Source organism: Elgaria multicarinata, chromosome 3 (genome assembly GCF_023053635.1).
Source record: "Elgaria multicarinata webbii isolate HBS135686 ecotype San Diego chromosome 3, rElgMul1.1.pri, whole genome shotgun sequence".
Classification (NCBI taxonomy): domain Eukaryota; kingdom Metazoa; phylum Chordata; class Lepidosauria; order Squamata; family Anguidae; genus Elgaria; species Elgaria multicarinata.
The window spans coordinates 49,845,500-49,868,746 of record NC_086173.1 but is presented as its reverse complement, the minus strand read 5'-3'; the positions used below and the strand labels follow the sequence as shown (position 1 = coordinate 49,868,746).

General features: G+C 41.2%; 1 protein-coding gene across 1 annotated transcript; it reads right to left on the bottom strand.

Moving 5' to 3' along the window:
• Positions 1–1,275: 1,275 nt before the first annotated feature.
• On the bottom strand, positions 1,276–21,126 carry ANKRD40 (ankyrin repeat domain 40). The gene is made up of 5 exons (XM_063120225.1): positions 20,722–21,126; positions 16,119–16,267; positions 15,117–15,590; positions 10,905–11,086; positions 1,276–5,700 (listed from the first exon to the last, which is right to left on the bottom strand). The coding sequence occupies exons 1-5, from the start codon at positions 20,853–20,855 to the stop codon at positions 5,554–5,556; spliced, it is 1,086 nt and encodes a 361-aa protein (XP_062976295.1). The 5' UTR covers positions 20,856–21,126; the 3' UTR covers positions 1,276–5,553.
• Between the last annotated feature and the right edge of the window lie 2,121 nt (positions 21,127–23,247).

The window sequence follows — 23,247 nt, the reverse complement described above, 5'->3', positions numbered from 1 at the left end:
CCGTTTGTGAGGCCAAGGAGGTGGGGCTCACAGAAGTCACACACGCCTCTGTCAGCCAGAGCTGGAGTCTCTGAAGATTCTGCACCTGAGCTCCAGGCACTGAACACATAGGCGGCTTCTGTATTTGCATCCTTACATGGATGAGAATCTCCGCATGTGCGATTCCCCTCTTTGAATGAGCAGTTCAGGCTATGTGCATGGAATTCGCTGTTTAAAAGCTAAAATCTTGATAACCAGCTGTTTCTGGAGAGAGAGCTGATCGGTGGGGGTTTAACTTTTAAAGAAGGGCTTTGCACAGGCTTTTTTGCCAATAGCACCCTTGGAACCGTGAGGGTGGAGGGGCAATTGCCATAGAGGTATCCATACCAGTAAGGAAGAGGTATGTGAGGGAAGCTCTCTCGCTCTCTCTACCCATCAACCTCCCTGGGAGGTTGATGGGCAGAGAGAGCTTCCTTCACATACTTCCTCCATAGGTGGAAAGGGAGATCTATACCATCCCTGGGATTGTTCCCAGGAACAAATAGAGTAGCATCCAATGATGACATTCCACAAACTGAAATAGGGCTAGCGGAACATCCCCAAATCTTTCCATTGAGCAACCAGTTGTGCATTACACTTGCACAAACAATTGTGCAAGCATAATGTATGTATTGCACAATAACTTGCACAAGCCTAATGCACAACCGCTTGAGCAACGCACTTGCACAAACATAACTTTAGTTGTCTTCTCCTTTTGCTCATAGTTTGGAACCTAGCTTCCGCTAGCACAACATCATTTGTGCTAGTGGAACGACACAGTTGGATACTGCCCCCTGGGAAAATCCTCATCTCTTGATCTCAGATCATGGCTGGGATCATTAATATGCCCCAAAACTGTATAATTTAAATGTTAAGACCAATACCTTAAAATTAGTGTGTGTGTGTACGCAATTGTGGCTAGGTTTGTAATTCCAGTGGTAACAAACCTAACTGGTAACTACTGGAACTCTTGTTATTTCAGTGTAAACATCCTCATGCAGCTACCCACAGCAAATACGGCTTCCATATTCTGGACTAGCTGAGGTTTCTGAAGTCTTTAAGGGCTGTCCTACATAAAGCACACAACTTAATGACTTGACCACTGTAAACACTAGCAGAGTTCTTTGACATTCTTAAGGCAAAACTGCAAATTCAGAATTTTCCTTTTGCTCGGACAGCTAATCTCCCATCATAAGGAGAGTACACAATTAACATTATTTTAAATTAAATTAGGAGGGGGAAAAACCAAATCTCCCATTTGAAAGGCAACAAAATTTTATTAATTGTAAAAAGGATACAACACATAAGAAACCATCTAAACCATTTGGTTAATTCTTCATTTTAACCATATTGTTCATGTAGCAATGCAGGAAGTCCTGTATCATGTATATCTACTGATATTAAAAAGAACTACACAGTTATTATTAGGTTAATAATTTGGTTAGCAGAGCTAATAAAATCCTCTGTTATAAATTGCATAAGTTATACAATATAAAAATAGTTCTCTGAGTGCATAGAAAGATGCCAGCAACTGTGCTGTATAATCAACAGACCAGTAATATGCTAATTAATACTATGGCTAGTCAGTAGATCATGTCAGTTTGTTTACCCACTTATTAGATTCCTGTGAATATCTGCTTCTGCATGAGAAGCAGATATTCAGTCACAATCCAGTATAGTCTGGGGCACACTTAAGCCCGTAGCCTCTGTGCTGGATTAGACCTTCCTCTTTTAAGGGTTTGCTCTGGAAAGGCGCTGGAATTTCTAAGCTAAGTCTTATAGCAAGAAACCCGCATTTCCCTTCAAGTACTTCTAGAGCAGCTTACGGTATACATGCACTGATTTTAGGTGCGTGCTTAAGTGCTTTGCAAAATCAGAGTTAAGATGCACCTTCCATGATCAGCTCCTGAGCCTTTTAAACATTAAAAAATGGCCAAAGTATCTTGTATGAGTCCTGATCTGGCAACTGTTGGGAAATATGGACACTGTGGACTTGATCAGTTGCAATATTTGCACTTACTTCAGCACATGCTGGATCATCTATGGTATAGGTCAGCCTTCCCCTACCTGGAGCCCTTCAGATATGTTGGACTACAACTCCCATTTTCCACCCATGATGGAGTTGTTGTCCAACACATCTGGAGGGCACCAGGTTGGGGGAAATGTCGCCAAACTCTTATGCTATGCCACAAAACTGATTGTGTTGTCACAGACTGTTCCATCCGCATTAAGCATTTTTCTAAGTCCTGTGCTCATGTTTGAGGGGTTCTATAGGGGTTCAAATTTTAAATTCCAGGTAGCATTTAACATGTCAATATATTAGGCCCTGGTTGTTGACACTTAAAATTTGAATACTGCTGTTTTCTTTTGAAATGTGTAAAAGTGAGTTCAGGTTGTCCCAGAACAAGTGTTAAACTCGTAAGTTATAAATCTATCTAAATACTATGGTATCAACACACCATTTTGATGATGGAAATTGTTTCTCTTGACTTCGTTAACCCAGGCAAAATATGTATACAGATCCTAATTTTAAATATACTGTCTGGATCAAGGGCTGTGTGTATAGATTGATTGTTCACAATAATGCCATTAGTTCTGAGCTCCCTTTCATAAAAAAAGCTCAGTTTTTAAAGCCACCTCTTAAAATTCTGTGGTTAATTAATTATATTAATCACAGTTATTATTCAGTGCATCTTTTAAGCCCTAGACTGGGCCACTGAAGCTAAATGACATTTGACATTAAAGCTCTTTGTCAGCTCTGAGAGAAGGAGATGAAAATACAGTGTTTGATTAATGAATTGGATTTGGCAAAAAAAAGGGGGGGTCGGGGAGAGCTGTGCTATTCCCTCCTCCTCTAGGGGATAGGGGAAGAAGCTTAATATATTGCTAGTCACACTATATTAAGCCTCTTAATATACTGCGTCTAACTTAATGGCTTAATATCCAGTCATTGTTCTCCTATGGCAAACAATGCTAAGCAATAAAGATCCTCTTAGTGGCATCCTGCCTTCCATTTCCTGTTGTGATAAATGGGTTACTTGAGAAAGCAACATAAGATCCAGGTATCTGGATTTTTTTAAGTGCACAGAAGGGCAACTCCTTTCCAGCCTGCACCTTACAGGGTCTCAGAAGAGAAAGAGCCGGGCCCAAGAAAGTTCGCCTCATGTGTTTTTTTTTAATGTTGTTTTTAGGGTGGGGAGTGCGTTCTATAGAATCTTGGTCAATAACATATTTTGTCAATTGGCCACTCAGAGGAGGCAGTCTTAGTGGACACGACCACATGTCACAGAATCATAAGAGTTGGAGGAGACTTGTAGGCCATCTAATCCAACCCCTTGATTGATGCAGGAAATTCAGAGCTAGGTAATTCCCTTTCCCTGCTGGAGAGGAAGGCAGAAGTGTGCACACGAGAAGAGGGGTGTCCAAGATGGGGAAATCCCCCTTCTCCTCTTGCAGGGAAGGACCTCTCTCTTTCCCTTTTCTCTTTGCAGATTAAAGTCCGTAGGTGGCAATAGGTAAAGTGACTGGAAAACTTAGATAGGCAGCTGGGCAGGAGCCGATGGCAAGCCTCCCCTTATTTGGATTTGACCCAGTAGCCACGAGTGTGTGAAGGAATGAAATGAACAGGTCATGCCTGTGGTTTTTTCAGATCCATAAGCAGAAGCAGGCCAAAAAGCAGTCAGCTCATAGATCTTTCCTAGAAGGGTTGGGTGGCAAATTCTGGTGCATATCTTTCAACTGGAAGCATCCCCCAAACATGCAATTATCACTTCAGACCAGCCTTAATTCTGTAATAATGGGCAGGGCTGTTGTTCCGAAAGCCACGGCTGAAAGCAAGGGCCACACTCAAAGTATCCATGAACACTTACTCCAAACTACAGGTTAGGAATACTGACATGTCGGTGTTGAAATCAGCAACTGATTTCTTGTTAATTCCGAAGTCCTGAGCTCTAGTCCATCTAAATTGTAGCCTATATTCACTGAACTGTAGTTAAAGCAACTGATCTCCCTGCACTAGTACACAGAATCCTAAAACTAGGTATATTATTGATTATTCAAAAGTGCTATATTCCATGCTTTACCAGATTTGTTTATTCTAATTCTGGACAGTAGAGTATTTATAGAGAAGATGAACTAGCAAGATGATGAAAAGCTGGGCATGCCTATATGAAATGCAAGCAATTCTTGTCAAAAACGCTTAGAAATTCCAAGATTTTAGCTCATTGATCTTGGTATTAAAAATAATTCTGCTATTTAAAATGCTACAATATTACTTTCCTTTAAACAGGTAATAGTAATTAACAGAGGATAAATAGGATAAAGGCTAGTGGCAAAGGGGTATTGTGCTCATTTCACGTGTGGCATCAGGCTGCAGAGCGAAGCTGCCATCTCAAATTGTCCTTCAGGAAACTTCTTAAGCTTCATCAAAAAACAAACAACCTCTCCCACCCATCCCAAACAACACTAGAAATCACCAACCATTCTGCGCTGTTTACTGACAAGCATTCATAAGTTAGACACACGCACCCTAGCAGTTTGGATCAACACTATATTTACAATTTGGATTAATGGAGTAAAGATGTTCAAATATTTGATCTGAGCCCCGGTGAGATTTCTAAACCAGTGTTGTGCTTCAGTCAGAATCCAAGCCTTGCTCCTAAAAGGACTGTGGGGCTGGTTTGAGCAGTGCCCCCAGATCACACAGTGTACCATGAGGAGGGGAGGGGAAGGCTCCTCCTCTTGCCATTTCCAAATTGTATAGCCTTCCACCCCTTTCAGAAGCTTACTGCTGGTTTCCCCCAATATCCTTCTTGGGCCACATCCTGCCTCTAATATTGCCTGCTCCTCTAGACATGTGCAAGTGACAAGAAATATCCCACCTACACGTCTGCAACGTGCTGTTTCCAAAGGATGCTGTATTCGTGTAACCCAGAAATGACAATGCTACACTAGACCAGCTTAACTACTGTTTGAAAGCCCAGGTTTCCTCTTCCTCTTTCCCTTCTCCCTGTAAAAATAGCTTATTCTCTACTCAAGTTGCACATTTGGCTCTAGTTAGACATACCAGGAGTCTCTGCCTGTTAAGCAACCAATTACAAGCATTTAATGTGTTCCAGGTTCTGCCCTTCAACCTAAGTGCTTCTGCTCTTTTTAATAAGTAGCAGTTATTAGAACAATTTAATTTAAGTCTTTCCCTGAGAGCTTCTAACTCTGCCGTGTTCCCAGAAGAAAGAAATCCCTTGCAAGGAACACTGCTGCACAGAGAGAGACACTATTCTGTCACGGCTTAGTAACCAATCCTACTACATTATTTCACTGTCAGTTTACTGAAAGACTAACTACAGATGACAACCGCATCCTAAGCGCACCTAACTAGAAAACATCCAACTGTTTTCAGTTGACCTTGCTTCCGAGTAAGAATGCTTAATTAGTTTAACCCTGTCTGTCAAGCTAAAGTAGAATTTGAAGTTATAGCCCTTACAAAATCCTGGGTTCAACAGTTAAATGCTAGTGACAGGTATTTCATTCAAGCAATTAGTATGTCAGCTTTGATGCTTTCTTATTATAACAAGGCCTTTCGGTCAAGGTTGGTGCAGCATTTCTAAACAGGAAATCGTTGTCACTCATCGATAGAACCAGCTCCAGTTCTTGGAAATCTTGAAGCCTTGAGACATCTTTGTCCTTAAAGAAGTAAGTACATTACAAATTAGGAACCATGCAAGGTACAAAGCACTGTACCAATTAGAAACCACTCCTATGAGGCAGCAAGCGCACAAACGGTGTCCATTTTGCTCACCTTTCTACTGCACTACATCTTGCAGATTTAATGCTGATGTTCCACCTGACTGCAGCAGAGGGAGCCATGGGACAACAGCTGGGCTGAGAGGCGAGTTGCCACTGGGTCCCTCCACTCCTGGAATGGTTTTGACTCATGCTGGACACTATAAGAACTGTGTAACTATAAGAACAGGGGCCTAAGCTTGCTTGTTTTCCTCTTCCTATCCCTTTTCCCATTAGTGTCACAGCTCTTAGACCATAAGCCTATGGGGTTGGGACTGTCTTGTTTTTAATCTGTGGACAGTGCTTAGTAGATTTTAGCTGCTATTACTACTACTAAACAATGCAATAAACACACCGCAAAAGGGGGAAGGAATGGGGAGGAAAGCAAGTATTGAAGCAGCAGCAACTTCTCTCGTTGATGGATGGGGCCAGGTTTGTCTTCCCTACCCTTTGTCATGATGTGTCTTTCTGCGAGGCAAGAGGTGCAATCTTGCACTGGCCCTTCATCCTTTGGCCGATGGATGAGGTGAGCTTGTACTGCCCATCAGTACTGCCCTTTCTAGTCCCAAGGCAACAAAGTAAATAATGGGCTGGTGACAGAGTAAGTTAGATGCACTTAGGTCCCATTGAGGTCAATGTCAAGAGTCAGTCATGGGTAAGTGAAATCCTATTGGCAACTAAACTCAACTAACATAGTCTAGATCCAACCTAATGTTTTGTTCTTGGATACATGACCCAATTCTCAATCCTGCCAGCCTATACTTTGAAGTCCTTCCTTCCTATCTTTCTTGTATTTCTATATCATCCAATAGATGAAGCACTCTGGGTGGTTCGCAACAATTAATTTGTGGAAAATACTAACCCTAGCAAGGATATTAGTTATACTTCTTATTTAACTAACTGTATATCATTCGCCTTAAAATATGGCAAAATGGCAAACCCCATCCTACCTTCCAACCCTACACAAATAGATTTTCAAACTAACATTATACATATTTACTAAGAAGTAAGTCCTACTGTGTATAGTGAGGCTTACTCACAGGTAAGTGTATGCAGAATTGCAGCCTTAGCTTGCCATAGGAAATTTATGTAGGCAATCTTCGTTTAACCTACATCTTATTTTTCATCCTTGACCCAGTAGCCTAACCTGAATTTGCATTAAATAGAAGATAGTATGCCTTTTTCAATTATTCAATTCCTGGTATGTGTGAAGGAAAACTAGCTTATATTTTCACCTGCCTTCTTGCCACACAGTGCTTTCCAGTGTGATCAGCAGGTTCACACTAGTGATTTTGAATTAATTTAAATTTAATTCACATAACAGCAACAAAGATGCCCAAGATTAAACGGCGAGTGTGTCACTGTTGCCTGCTGACAAACTATTGAAAAGAATGTTTTTTGAACCCCAATCCAGCTAAAGTGTATTTACCTAGACAAAGATCCACGTGGACAGAAGAGCACAGTGAATGTGTGTGGGGCTGAACACACATTACCCAGCCAGGAAATCAGTGGCAATCAAAATCAGATGTCCAAGAAGAGGAGGAGAATCAGAGGCTAGATTTGGTCACACTCGCTCTCCTTCGCCTGAACAACTGATTGATACAATTGTCAATTTATCTGATCAGGGCTGTGTGTGTGGAGCCAGAGACTTCAAGAGGAGCAATTACTTTGTGATACAGTTTAGTTCAGCTTGCCTAGAGTAACTGGGGCCACAAACACAATTAATTTTATGGATATACATTTCAAACAAGTCCACAATGATAAGCTTATAGAATACAAAGTTGCTAAAATGAAAACAAGGCCAAGTGTTTTGCTCTTACATGAGGTTCAAGAATCACAAGGTGAAGCCTGATCACCAAGCAGTAAATTGGATTAGTTCTGCCAGTTGAAGCTAACTAAGTTCTTGAGGGATTTGAGGGTGCAAATCAGCTCAAATGATTGCAATGGAATGAAGAAAAGGACAACCTTCGGTGCGCAAGGCCTACACTAGCTAGAGCTCCAGATTCCAAAGGGAGCACCTTCAATTGTTCTATGGAGAATAAAGGAAGGCAGTCTTACTTTCTGATGGCAAATACATCAAATCATCCATAAGACTTTTAATTATAAGTTATAGTTTGGATTGTGAAGATTCTAACATGTATGCCATGACAAGCATCTCATGAAATCCAGGTGCTTTACAGACTATATGTTGCCCAAACCTAATCTATGGGTTACACTAGATTATAATTGCAACAGGAGTTGGAAAGAAGTGGCATATTTGCCCTGGTTGTAAACGTTATGCGGAATGCTTTTGGGCCAAATATCATAGTTGAAAATCATTGGCCCTGATCTAGAAGTAGTTGCATGGTACACCTAATAACCATGGGGAGAAAAGTAATGGAAAATAGCTCTGAATAACATATAAAGACATCTAGCGCATCAAAAGTGGGAATTTAAGACAAGATATTTATATATTGTTGCCCAGCGCTTATTGTCCCCAAATGACTTCTAAAAACTATGTAATAACAAGATTTTTATAGGAAAAACTAGAGATGTAAAATATCTGGAAATACTGAAGCCATGGAGGAAAATGTTTTTTAATCTTTTCTGTAAGTTCCCAGCATAGTTATTTCTTTAGGGCTTTGCTTTGCCTCAGTTCCGAAGCCCAAATCCAAGTCAAAGTGGGCCGATTCAGCCTGCCCCAGCCCAAATCTGCTTCAGGACCAGGCTGGGCCACCTTGGTCCAAAGCAGCTGAACTACTTCAGCCTGATTCAGTCCAATGGCGAGCCACTGCCCCCTTGCTAAATCTATGGCAGCTCAGGGAGGAGGCCGGGCAGCAGCTCACCAGAACGCGGAGGCCACGGGTAAGTGCCACAGATCAGCGGACAGGCAAGCTGGGGTCAGTGGCTGGGAGGGAGACGGGGGGAAGCATCAGGGTGCAGATGGGAGTGGGGGGGAGTCCACTGGACTCCCAGTTGGCCTCACACCTGGGAAATCGCAACAACTGCCCCTTCCTTCAATTCAGAACCGAATCTGAAGCAAGGTGGCCTGGGACCGGGGCACTCTGAGGTCGAATCAGGGCTGATTTAGAGCCCCTGAATCAGCCTCCGAGTCAAATGGGGGGGGGGGGTGTCTGTGCGCAGCCCTAATTTCTTCAACTGCTTATTAAAATTATTGATCTATTATTAGTGATAGATATTTAGGGATGCTCCCAACAGGTGAGTAAAGTCACCACATCATAAGGAAGAAAGTGTGCATTCTTAAGGCCTGTGTTTCTGGGCTTGTTCTGGTTAGATGCTATAGTAGCAATCAATTAATGTAATTCTACTTTAAAACTCACATGTGAAAAAACCATAGTAGGTTATATCACCACTGTCACCAGCTGCAAAGGAACACCATATGAGGAATGCCACCTAAGTTTCTTTTTTAAAAAATAAGTTTGAAGCTTGGATCTATGGAATTCACTGCCACAGTTTTAGACCTCACTGCTAGCAAATGCTGCCTCAGCTAAAAAAAAAAAAAGGGAACACCATTACTTGCTGCCACCAGAATGAACATGAACAGGTAAATTCCCTAAACGTCCTCACAAACAGGAACAGATGCAGTGCAGCAGTCTTCCTTTGCCTCCACTTCCTCCTACTCCTTCTGGCTTGTAGGATGTTTCAAGGGCTATTTGTTGAAGTCCCCTTCTGGTCAGACATAAAATAGAAACCTAAAATATATTATGTATAACTTGGTTTGCTCATAAAATGATCATGTTTGGTATTAAATTTAAAAGTGTAGTTTATTCAGACAATAATTACAAGTTTACTAAATGAATTTACTTTTAAAGTTTTTATGTATAATAATTTTAAGAGCAAACTAAGTTATATATAATATAACTTTAGAAACATAAAGGCCTAAAGCAGCCTTCCCCAACATGGGGTCCTCCAGAAGTTTTGGTCTTCAATGCCCAGCATGTCTGACTATTGGCCAAGCTGCATGAGGCTGAAAGTAACTGGAGGGTTCCAGGTCAGGGAAGGCTGTCCTAAAGCAATGAAGTGGCGTTAGGTCTGTAAAGAGCACTAAAAGAAATAAAATGCTTGTTTTTTCACTTTCCCCTAGATTTCCATTTTCTTCCATAGCTTCAAAATTTCCAGTAATTTTACATTCCTCTTAACAGCACAAACCTATATAGAACTGAAATAAATGAATGAATGTCTATTCAGAAGTAAGTCCCATTGAGTTCAGAGGGGCTTATTCCCAGGTAATTGGGTAAAGGTTTGCAGCGTTGAGCATAAAACACCCACCAACCACTAATCCAGGGGTGCAAAACCTCAGGCCAGCCTTCTGGGATTCTCCAGATAGCCACACCCCCTCCCCCCTCACCAACAATCATTCAGTGCAGCTTTTGTGCAGTTTCCCCCCATTCTAAAAGGTTGAAACAGAAACACCTCTCTTAAGTCTTAGAGTGTCTCTGCGTTAAGGAAAAAAACTGCGCCCTTACAAGGCTTTCTTCTTCTGGAGTCTGTAAAATTAAACAAAACACCACCATCTAGTGGTTGTATTATTGCACAACACCAACTTTACACACTTGGGATATCCCACAATAATTTCAAATACTGTATTATCTCTCATCTTTTTAAAAGTGAGATTACTGGGGTAAGGCATTGGAGACGTTCTGGAGGTTAACGGTGTTATGTAAAGGACCTGCAAATGTCCATGAGTGGCTAATCATGAGCATGCAATAATTCACTCATATAGAGAAGCTCTTTGGTATTTTGGCCTTGCTCCTTTTGCCTTTGGCGACACCTACCAGTGGAATGTGGCCTCTGAGAGCTTCTCCGAAACGGAATTTGGCCCTCAGAATGAAAAAGGTTCTACACCCCTGCACTCCTCCTTAAATGCATAACAGGTCAGCAGAACATGTCATCCACTAAATACAACCCACTGGCTATGCATATTGGTGGGTCAGGTCAGAAAAATCCAGTTTTGCTGCCTTCTTAGGACTTCAAAAAGAGGAGAGAAGTGAAACGCTAAGATGGCCACAATGCATGGACTGCATTTAGTGTCATGGGTAACAAATTCTAGGGGTCTGGCATAAGCAAATACATTAAGGAACTAGAACAAAATTAGAGAATCTTACCTTCCTTAATACAGTATTAGGAAGCTTCCTTATTTTCTCCACATGTTCTGGGTTAACCCCCAATTCACAGCAACTCACTCTGAGCAGTTCTTTGTAAGTTAGTTCTTGTCGGTCCAGTTCAATTTCAATGAAGTCATTCTCTTTAAGAGTACGGTTCTGAACTCTGACCTTAAGCACCAGTTCTAATTCAAAACACACACACACAAAAACATCAACAGTATTAAGAATGCTATTAATAAAGTCATTAAGAGCACAATGCTTTACATGTTTAGACAGGAAAAACTCCTACAGCTGCAAGGATTCCCCAGTCAGCATGGAGTAGCTGTTGTAGGTGCATAAGATTGTACCATAAGTAATTTTATAAGTATTAACTTTCAAAAGCTCTTCCTGTTTACTACTCCTATTTCCCTTATCTAGCTTCAATTTGGTGATTGCAAGGGAGTAGCAATGAGGTTCCCAAACCAATCTTACCAGCATACAAAACCCTACATATGGAAAAGAAGAAAAAACAAATTCTCAAGTGAAGTTGTACTTGAAGGTGCAATCATAAAACACCATTCAGTAAAGATGGCTTGTGGTGTAGCAGCACAGCGTTTTTTTTGGCTTGGGATCATTTAAGAGTTCAGCTTTGAGTGGTGTATCATGGGGCTTGCATAAGCATGAAGACTTGCATTAAAAAAAACCATGGGCCATCACAGCTGCTAGTTGACATGGTCTAGCAGCTGTGGGAAAATCATAAAAAGACCCTCTTGATTTCCAAGTTAACTCTCTCCTTAGCAGAGAGCACCATACTTATTTCAGGAATATTCCTAGACACAAGTACAGCTTAGACAACAGCAATGAAGACCCATAAGAATTATTATCTGGAAGAAGTTGGGGGAGGGGTGTGTGAGCTAATGAATCATTGTCAGCTTGGGGATCTTTGGTTTAAGAAGCCAGGCATATATATATTTAATAAATTCTACTATGTGTTTCTGCAGAGGATGATAGATATTAGGGGTGTGCACGGACCCCCCCCCCGCTCCGCTTCACTTCCAGATCCGCGATTTGCGGATCGGGCCGCTCCGCCCCGCCCCCGCTCCGCCTATGTCCACTCCGCTCCGCTCGGAGCTCCGGATCCAGATCGGAGCTCCGTTTTTTACCCCCATAGGCTTGCATTAAGCTAAAAAAGTATACAACTTTTTTTCTGCTAAAGTTAGAAACCTCAAGTTTGGCACCATGACACCTCATGGAGGTATACACACGCATGCCAAGACTCAAGGCAATCCCATCATCCCCTGATTTTTGGGGAATTTATGAAAACCGGGCACCGCATTCACACCCCTTTCCATAGCTCCGTCAATTTGCACGTTAAAAATCTCAAACTCGCCACCATGAAAGCTTATCCAGGGGTGCACACGCATGCCAAGACTCAAGGCAGTCCCATCATCCCCTGATTTTTGGGGAATTTATGAAAATCGGGCACCCCATTCACACCCCTTTCCATAGCTCCGTCAATTTGCATGTTAAAAATCTCAAACTCGCCACCATGAAAGCTTATCCAGGGGTGCACACGCACACCAAAACTCAAGGCAGTCCCATCATCCCCTGATTTTGGGGGAATTTATGAAAACCGGGCACCCCATTCACACCCCTTTCCATAGCTCCGTCAATTTGCACTTTAGAAACCTCAAACTCTCCACCATGATAGCTTGTCCAGGGATACATACACATGCCAAGACTCAAGGCAGTCCCAGCGGCAGAGCCCGGTAAAGGACCAAGGAAGAGGGGGAACTTACCTGCCTCCGTCCGTGGTCCATCTCCGCCTTCAATTGAGCCCGTGGTTCCACCAGCAAGCGGCCCAGACTTCCTGGTGGAACCGCGGGCTCAATTGAAGACACTGACGGACCGCAGACGGAGGCAGGTAAGGGAGAGGAGGGCGGGGGGGGGTTACCGGGCCCTGCCGCTGTCGCCGCCTATGCGGCGACGGCAGCAGAGCCCGGTAAGGGACCAAGGGAGAGGGGGGCCTTACCTGCCTCCGTCCGTGGTCCGGTGCCGTCTTCAATTGAGCCCGCGGTTCCACCAGGAAGTCTGGGCCGCAAGCAGCCCAGGCTTCCTGGTGGAACCGCGGGCTCAATTGAAGATGCCGACAGACCACGGACGGAGGCAGGTAAGGGAGAGGAGGGAGGGGAGGGGGGTTACCGGGCCCTGCCGCTGTCGCCGCATGGGTGACAGCGACAGCGGCAGGGCCCGGTAAACCCCACTTACCTTTCCGGCGGAGCTCCGGATCGAGGCGAAGGATCCGCCTTCACCTCGATCCTCTTCGCCATGCTCCGCTGGCCCCCCAATCCTCTTCGCCTCCGCCTTGGCAGGCGAAGCCCCCCACTCCGCTCCTGCTTCTCCGGTTCGATTAGAAGCGGAGCACATCCCTAATAGATATCCTGAATTTGCAAGTTAATAGAAATGGCCTAGGAGCAGCATATGGTCACCTTTGGTAACAGAAATGACTTTCCGTGCCATATAAGCAAACCTTCATATGGGTGCTCAGTTTATAGAAGGACATCCCCAGAGAAGTGTGTCTAGCCACTTCATTGCTCCCTTTTATTTGGGTAGTTTTATTTCAGCTTTATTTCACATAGCAGTTATAGTTAGGGTTTTTGAAGTTTGTTGTTTTTACAGCTTCCATTTTCCTGTTGTACAATATGTGTTTTTATTGACTTTTAAATGATGCTGCTGTTATATTGTATATTCTTTGTATTGTGTATTGTTTGTTTTAAGTTTTTATAATCTGTCTTGAGTTTGTATCACACAGAAAAGCAAGATACAACATTTTACAGTCTTGGATCCAAAGATGATGTGTGAATAGGAGATGGCCCAATTTTTTCAGCAATTCTCTTTTCCTTTTTAGCCCCCTGTACCAGGTGCAATTCTATTCCAGAGGGTGCCCCAATTTATAGGAGACTGGTGAGTGGGGCAGAGGGAAGTAGAAAAATACAGTTCTGTGAACAGAGCAACATTCTGTTCATGGAATGGAATCCAAGCCATTAGAAAAAATAAATAGATAAATTTAATAAAACCATTGCAGTTACAAACACCTTTGAGGAATGCTTCCAGCAAAAAGCACCCTTGCAGGTAGTAACTATGAGCTGTATTCAATGTTAGTTCTACTTAAAATAGGCCCATTGAAATGAAGGGGACTTAACTTTGTCATGACTAACTTAAGTTACATTCATTTCAATGGATCTACTCTAAGTAGGACAGACATTGGATGCAATCCAATTATAATAACTTCTTTCTTAACATTTATGGGCAACTTTTTGGCAAAGCTCCGAAGTGGTGTATAATAAAGGTTAAATGCAACAAGACATTCTATATGGTAACATAAAAACAAACAATAATGAGACATTACAAATGGTAACATAAAAATAACAGTATCCAAACATAACACTGGCCAAACAAAAGTTACTACTTGATTTGGAGAGTAAAAAATCAGTCCAGATAGGTACCCGGGGAGCAATTTTGATACCAAACGAAAAAAAGAAAGAAAAAAAGGATGGCCGTACACCACTGCTTCTATAACTGATAACCCATTGGTAAAAGTTCTGTAAATCAAGGGTAGCTATCATCCTTTGTGTGGATATAAAAATAATTAGCTAGGACTGATGTCTACATGAATGTGGGTAAAGGGTAGAGCAGGACTGGTTCCACTCCATCTCTGAAAGAATCATCATGCGTAAGCTCTGTCCATGTGATCGAGGACTCTGCTTATTCAACAGGTTCCTAGTTATGCAGACACAGCCTACACCCACAGAGTCTATCTCTGCCTAGGCTCTTTCAGACATTACGATAAATGTGTACAGTGCTCAGGGCCAATGGCCATGAGCAGACACGATCCTGCTCCCCCTTCTATACACATCCAGACAAATGCTTGAATAATACTAATGTGACTGTTCTCACTACCAGTCAGAAAAGCAAACTGTGGTGAATTTCACTTATAGATCACTGTATTTGACAGGTCTTGACTTGACACTTGGATTGTATGAGGCAACTGGAAAAAAACAAGAAGTGTCCCAAACCAAGGAAAATATTGTTTCAAAAATCTATACTAATTAATGTTGTATCCTAAAGAACCCATTTCTGATCAAACCCAAGCACAATTTGTTCATGTCATTTCCGCTAGAAGGTGGGACTTCATTATCCCAAAAGCTTATCGCTTAAATCACTTGAGGTTACCTTGCATATTACTAAAGGGAAAGGCTCCAGTGAAGAAAAAGGGCTGGAACGTTGGAACAGGTCCAGTACAAGAGCCATTTGATTGCTGAGTTTCAGGCAGTTTAGTTGCAGCTGGAGAAGAGAGTGTCCTACTTGGAGGGACAGGCACCTGGCGAACATGACCATTCTGGACTACAGGCTCCGGGCATTCAATAGCCACTGCCCTGGTAGCATCCTCCTCAGACCCTACAGGGGAAGCCTTTTCATGTTGCAACATGCCAGGCCCCTGAACTTGAGGTAAAGAAGTAGGACTGTCTTCATTGTGCTCTTCTAAAGAAGGGGAGAGTCTTCCATTCAAAGAGGAAGCTGAGGTGCTGGCAGTGCTGCTACTCATGGAGTTATAAACGTAAGGGAAAGGTGGGTTAGCCAAGTAATTGGGGATAATGGGCAAGGCAGAATCTTTTGTCACATCCAGAAGCTCATCAGCATCTTCCACTGCAGAAGAAAGAAAAGTGCTAATCAAATAAAGACTAATTCCAATTGGACAAGGAGCTTGGTGAGCACAACATGACATTTTCATACCAACTTTAGGGCAGGCAGGGGGAGCTGAAGGCCCTGCTAAACTGTACTTATTAAAATTAATATGTATATATAAAGATAAATTGAGTAGTTTATTGTCTAACTACTAAAACTATAATAAAATGCAGTTATTTGAGACTGCTACTGAGAAGTAACATATTCAATTACACATTGAAAAATTATAATTGTATGCTCCCGCCATTGACTAATATGGGACCACGGTTTTAAATGTCACAGACCAGAAATGCATATTTTTGCGTTAATTATTTCCTTATTCCAATGCAATACATGTTGACATTAGTGCTAATTCTTTCAAAAGGGCTTGAAGAAAGTTACAAGACAATGAGATCATGCTGCCTCATCTTCCTTGAATCACTATGGATTCCAACAGTCCACTGTCATTCCAATATTTTTGACGTTATTAGTATTATCTAATCATTTTACCTCCCAGCATCTTCCTAATTTCCCTCTTTGATGTTAACTGGGCTGGTCTTTCTTCTTTAACTGTGAGAATTTCCTTATCAGCGCCAGCATCTAGCAGGTATGATACCACCTGAGCATGGTTCCGTTTGCAGGCCCAATGCAAGCAAGTCCTGCACAAGGCAAACATAAGAGCTAATTGAAAAAGCCACACTACACAAAAGAAGAGGTTATTTTGAACGGCTTTAGTGAACAATGATGACAGCCTACCTTAAACTTAGCGGTTTTGCTACATTTCTACTTGTGTTTCCTATTGATATTACTATGGTGACACCTAATGGCAGAATCCTTCCCTGCATTTACAGAACATGTAAATCAGGACACTGGAAATTTGTTTGCTTCTACTTTCTCAGCTTTTAAAAGCAGTTCTTATGCAGCAAGGGTATAAACCCATATCTTAAACCTTCCAATAACCAAGACACACCTTTGTTTTGCTTGCTGAATTAGGACTTAGAGGCACACTTCACCCAAATAGGCTTACTTTTAGAATGTGTAAATAGCACATTTCACCAATGTAATAAGTAATACATAATTTTTTTTACAAATTATTTATTCATTTATTTTACTTTATTTTCCCAACAGCATCTCAGCGTAAAAAATAGATGCACTTGATGTACACATACACAGCAGGTAAAATAGAGAGCAAATTGTTGATAAAGTCGGTGGCTACATTCACATGTGATGCTAAACCATAATTTAGTGCTATTTGGATAAGCCTCTATGCTCCAAAGCAGTGATGGGATTACATGCCCTTATCCACCACCTGTGCAGGCAGGAGGAGGACTTCTGCAGAGCTTAGTTTCACTTTCAAAAAATCTTGGCTTAGTGTTACCTTTGAACCAGGAGTCCTGGTTTAAAACAAACACTGATGAGTTAAACAAACCAGCTTTGGAACCCATGGTTTGAAGTTGACTTGTTTAGAAATTGACTGTTTTAAACCAGGGTCCTTGGTTCAAACTTAACACTAAGCTTAACACCTTTCCCCAACCTGGTGCCTTCCAGATATTCTGGACTTCAGCTCTCATCAGCCCCAGTCAGTATGGTCAATGATCAGGAATACTAGGTGATGTAGTCCACAACATTTGGAGGGCACCAAGTTGGGGGAGACTGCACTAAACCAAATTTTTTTTTAAAGTAAAACCAAACTTGGTAGAGGTCCTCCCAATGACCCCACAAGAGGAGGAGAGGAAAGTGGATGGGAAGCATTCAAACCTGACACTTAGCTCAGGTTCACCGAGGTTCATCCACAGAGCATTATAGCATTATGTGCAAAATATAATTCTATTGTTCTACTCCAGTAGACTTTAACACAGATTTTGGTGGATTGGTCTATATTAGCAGAAGAGGGACAAAACAAAATATCCACTTCCCTAATCCTCGGTTTTAACGATTTTGTTTTTGGAGCTTACACAATTATCTGACCCTGCCTCATGCAAACACAACCTCCACAGGAGGATGCAGTACTATGACTCACCCACAGAGGAGCCCATTGACTACTTGACTCATAGTTCTGATTGGAAGGAAGCACAAAGCAATGACTTATGTAGAGATACAACAAGCAGCCTCCCCTGAGGGGAAGTGATTCTGTTGAATCTCTGCATCAAGACAGAGTGAATGCTTGTGTCCATGAGTACTTAACTAAACAAGTGAGACCTGCAACAAAATGTTACAGTATATTCTCACCATCCACCAACAGAAGTTCAGGGTTCCTCTGGGAAACTATAATTCCTTCACCACCTCCAGAGTTCCATTTTCCTTTTGGAATTGAAACAATTTTCTGTAGTTTCTGGAGACCACTGAGCATGCTAAATCTTCATAGGGCTGTTTGAGGGAGGGAGCATTCTTTACTTTTTCTTTTAATTTACGAAGTTATTTACCTCTATGTGCCTAGGTAGTCCAAGTATATAAAGACTACAATCGTATTTACAGATGACTCCATTTTGCTTCCAAATGGATAGTTACTTGATAACCTCAGCATATTATTAGTACAGACAAGTGGGACCTGCAACAAAATGTTGCAGTGTGGGGTGCTGCTGTTCAGTATTCCAGTCGGTCAGCTACCTCCTCCAGGATTCTCCATTCAATTCCGCACCTCTCACTGTTCTGTCCACCTCCCTAAAAACAGTCAGTCAGCATTCCATGGCCACTGAGAAGGCTCCATCCTCATTGGGCTGATTTACAGGTTCCACCCTCCCCCTGCCGCCTTAAGTTTTTTTCCTAAAAAATTCTATACTTTAACAAACCTTGGGTTTTTCCCCCCAAGAGGTAGATTCCTCCCTCTTGAGTGTGGATAGGGCTGTTTTGGCCATATATGGATCCACACTCACCTGTGAATTTTAGAAACAAGAGAGAATGATGATAGAGATCGTGTGAGCCCAAAGCAGCTGTCCACAAGGGAGGACCCCTGCTGCAACTTTGTATGAATCACTACCTTGCCCCTTTTCAGTCAGCCTCCAGGGAGGGTAAGTAATTCTGCTAGTGAGATTGGATCATGAAAATTCAGCAGAATAACCTTCTCCAGCATGGCCCCCTTTTTATCCTGCAGGATTGCTGTTTCTTTGTTTAACACACTTGTACCCTCTCCTTTGTGTGGATCAGCATACACTTGATTATCCTATTTATTATCCTTAGAACAGGGATAGGGAACTTTTTGGGGCTTGTGGGCACATTTGGCAAACTGTCCTGCACACCACTACAAAATGGCTGCCATGGGAAGCATGGCAAAGGGCAAATAAACTACCCAAACGACTGAGTACAAAGCAGGGGGCGGTTCTGAAATCCAACACACTAAACAACTCCTTTGAACTGACAGCTAGTAAGAAAATGTGTCTTTAAAAAAAAATAGTGAGAGGGGCTGGGCACCTTGCACAGGCAGCAGGGCCAAACTGGTGCCTGTGGGCATCACGTTGCCTGCCCCTGCCTTAGAGCCACCCAGTGGACTAGATTATGCTGAGTGTCAGACCATACAGTGAGATTGCTGGATGTGCAGAGATTTGATGTAAGTCTCCTTGGTCTAAATTCAACACTCTTTCTAGTACATCACTGCAGTGTGGTCTCTACTCATCCCATTAAGGAAAAAAATGCTAAACAACAACAACAACGTAGCCACATCCCATTGCATAGGAAAACAATTTCAGATATAAAGCAATTCTGTTTCATAGCTATATGAGTAATTTTGTTTGAGTCTGAGGTTTATTAGTCTAACTTTCTTAAAATGGTCAATAGCCATGTAGATCTAACCAGTGCTATGCTTTTCCTTTATTTTCTACCAAACTTGCTCACTATAATGATCTTGAGATTGCTGAAGTTTACTGAACTATAATGCTGCAATCTCCTTTCTAAGAGAACTTAACCAGCGACAGTTAATTTATAACCACGCATTTAGAGTTAGAATTTTTTTTGCCTCCAGTGTGCTTGTCAATAGTTATTTCATCTACTATTGTTTTCTACAAAGTTTTGGAATCACTCTCTGACTTGAACAAAATTCACTCAAAATAATTTTAGTACCACAGGCAGAACTTCCTTTGTTTCATTTATTTCCTTTTCAGGACCACGTACATGTCCCAATACAGACCAAAAATACATTTTTATTTATTATTATATTTATTATTAATTTTATAACTTGGGGAAAAAGAACACACAATGTAAGGCATATTGCACAAAGTGAGGATTGATACCTTTACCTTCTGAAAGCTTTTATCAAGGAAATATTCAACAACACAGTTAATATAATAAGGTTTGGGAATCTGTAAAATATCAGATACACTTCACAAAAGTCAACAAAAGAGAAATCCCACTTGTGATCATACAAGTAGGCAAATCCCTAAATTTCATTTTTAAACTTACAATGTTGCTTTAATTATATATCTCTTCTGAAGTGTGACGGAGACACTTCTAATATGATTGATATAAACTTTTAAAGCTGGAATGCATAATAAAAAATGTAATGCTTGACATACTTAATTTTACATGACTAATGTTGTTCCCTGCCTCAATCCAAAGGGAGAGGCTGGTAAGAAATAAATATATTTATTATTATTATTATTATTATTTACAGTCTGAAGTGTGATCTTATGTATGTATGTTTACTCAGAAGTAAGTCTGACTGTAGTTGGGCTTACACCTGGTAGTGTTCATCCAAACATAGCAAATGAACTTCAACCCTGTATTATTTATTTATTTATTTAATTGCATTTGTATACCGCCCCATAGCCGAAGCTCTCTGGGCAGTTCACATTAGATAAAAACACTTAAAAACAATCTACAAAAAGTATTATTCATCAAGGATTAAAAAATGCATAAATATAAGCTTCCAGACTACTAAACGAATAGGAAACTAAATAATCACCTCCCCCTACCCCCAGAAAGACATGTATATTTAATCTGACAATGGTGAACAGTAACAAGTATTAGTAATTAATTCAGTGTTAGTAATTAAAAGGAATCACTAGCAATAAGATTTTTTTTAAAAGAAACTTCACTCCAAACTTAATACATAAGTTACTTTAAAAAGGTGTGAACTGTATTACCAGAAATTGTCGATGTGGTTCACTTGTTAAATGCTTACCAGCCGTTGATTTCGTTTTGTGCGTTCACACTCACTCCAAATTCCACTAATCGCTGAACTTCTTCAATATCTCCCAAAGCAGCAGCTTCTCTCAATCTCTCCTGAAGTTCTTTTTCCTCGATTGCAGAAGTCATGTTACGAAATTCTCTTTGCAGCAAACTTTCGGATAATCAAATAGCTGCCTAATGTGGGTGATGGATCATTTTAATACGTTAGTCAATCAGACACGGGCAGAAATCCAACCCATCCAGAAAGAAAAGTCCTACGTCTTATTCCTTTTATCCTAAACTCATATATAGCTATTTTCTATCTATTGCTCATAAATTAAAGAGTTTGACATTTCTGAAGGCCATTTCTCCTAATTGCATAGTTACAGTATATCTAGACGGGTTCTGCTTCCTTCTCCTCAGGGGGACTCTAATAAGTGCGACAACGATGACCTAGATATTTAGTTCCTACCAACAGTCCGGCACGCAAACGTTCAGTATGCAGTCCCTGGTCTAATTTCAGTTAGCAGAAGAATCTTTCAAATGTTTCATTTTCTATTTGTGAAAATGAGTGACTGTAAAAGATAGCCTTTTCGCGATCAGTTCTTTATACCACACAAAACGTACTGAATGCTATTGCTTGTAATTCCACCGACGACGATTAGCAGCTTCCATTCGCCTTTTCCCTCCCTCCTTCCCACACTAGAGGGCGATTCTTGTGTCTACAATCCTATGCTGCCTTACCTGGGAGTAAGCCATACCGAGCTCAATGGGACTTACTTTTGAATAGACGTGTCTAGGAGTGCACCGTAAGACACTGCAAACATCTGAAATACTGCAGCTCCAAAAGTTCCAAAACCCAGAATCAAGACCCTCCTTAAAGGTAGTTTGGCTTAAAAAGAACGAAACATTAGAAATATTTCCATAAGTGTAATTGTGTTATTCTGTTGCAGCAAGAACAACACCTGGCATCTTAAAGACTTAACCTCAGCCTGGCAGATTTATGTACACAAGCTTAGCAGCAGAACAAAGCTGTAAAAGCAAGATTGGAGGGATATTTACATGCAAAAAGTACAGCCATTCGGGCTGGGTTCACACAACTCCTAGCTACGCTAACAAGCCATGGTTTGCTAATCACGAACAGCCAACAGTTCACAACCCAGCAACAAACCATGGGTTCAGGTGACCATATGGAAAGGAGGACAGGGCTCCTGTATCTTTAACAGTTGCATAGAAAAGGGAATTTCAGCAGGTGTCATTTGTATGCCTGTAGCACCTGGTGAAATTCCCTTTTCATAACAAAGCTGCAGGAGCCCTGCCCTCTTGACCAAATACAAAACCAGATGAAATAAACTGGAGCAGAGTAACCTTTTTAAAATGTTGATCTGGTAAACTTAAACCATGGCTGAGTTTGGATGACACACTAATAAACTGGGGGTGGGGTGTAATAGGAACAGAATGAGAAACAACTATTGATTAGTGTGTCGTCCGAACTCAGCCCATGTCTTCCAACATTCTTCCAGCCTTCTCAGTTTCATGCTATAGGCCAAGTTACTTCCTAAACATTGGGATGGGTTGTTGTTCTTTTTCATTTCCAACAAAATCAAGTATCTCAGTCCCAAAACAGGAGAGATGACACTATTATAATTTAAGTACCATACCATACAACATTCAAAAATCAAAGATTTTGAGGTGTTTAAAAAAAAAAAGAATATGACTGGCATTCCTTGTGACTGCTGAGAGAATTTTGAAAATATATAACTATGGTGTAGGGATTGGTCTGAACCCCCCCCCCCCCAAAAAAAAAACATTTAAAAAAAAAAACCTCATAAAACCTTCTTGCTTCTAATATTTAATAGTTAAGAGCTGTCAACTTTTCACAAAATTTAGATTAACATCAGAATCCCTTCTCCATGTCTATGCCTACTTGGCTGAATTATGATGGATGTATACACAGGATAGGGTTTTCTCAGTTGGAGTACTGCAACTGTGGGATGCTCTCCTAAAGGACTGTCCAGAGCCAGATCTACACCAAGTAGGATATGACACTTTGAAAACAGTTTGAAAACTGTATATGGAGTGTTTCCTGGTGCCCAACAGTTGTCACTACTGATATAAACCACTTTAAAGCAGTAATGTAGATCCTGCCCAGGTCTATCACTGCTGTTACAAACCCATGGCTCTTTGGTTAATATTTGGTCATTGATGGATCTGTATTTAGTTGCTATGTCTGCCAGCTTTGAATGCTCTGCTGTGCTGTTCTTTTCCCATTTTTTTAAAAAAAAGTTGTGCTGAGTATATAAATTAGCAAATGCAAATTTTATTCAAATAGCTATTCTGTTTTCGTCCTCTTTTTTTGGTTATGTATTTCCTCTTTTTTTGACAATGCATGTGGCCATTTTACTGTGAGAATCAGGATGCTTATCAAGAGAGATAAGCATTTTTACTTCAGCAAAAAAGGCTCTGAGAGAAGCTTACATACAATTAAAAAAAAAAAAAAAGCAAGACTGTTCCTGCCCACAAACTTACAATCTAAAAG

Bases quoted from the DNA above. Each gene is read 5' to 3' on its own strand.
- ANKRD40 (XM_063120225.1), bottom strand. From the start codon at position 20,855: ATGACTTCTGCAATCGAGGAAAAAGAACTTCAGGAGAGATTGAGAGAA. The intron at 11,087-15,116 runs GTAACCTCAAGT...GTTTTGAATTAG, and splicing joins TCCCTTTAGTAATATGCAAG to AACTGGTGCTTAAGGTCAGA. The intron at 5,701-10,904 runs GTAAGATTCTCT...TACTTCTTTAAG, and splicing joins CTAATACTGTATTAAGGAAG to GACAAAGATGTCTCAAGGCT.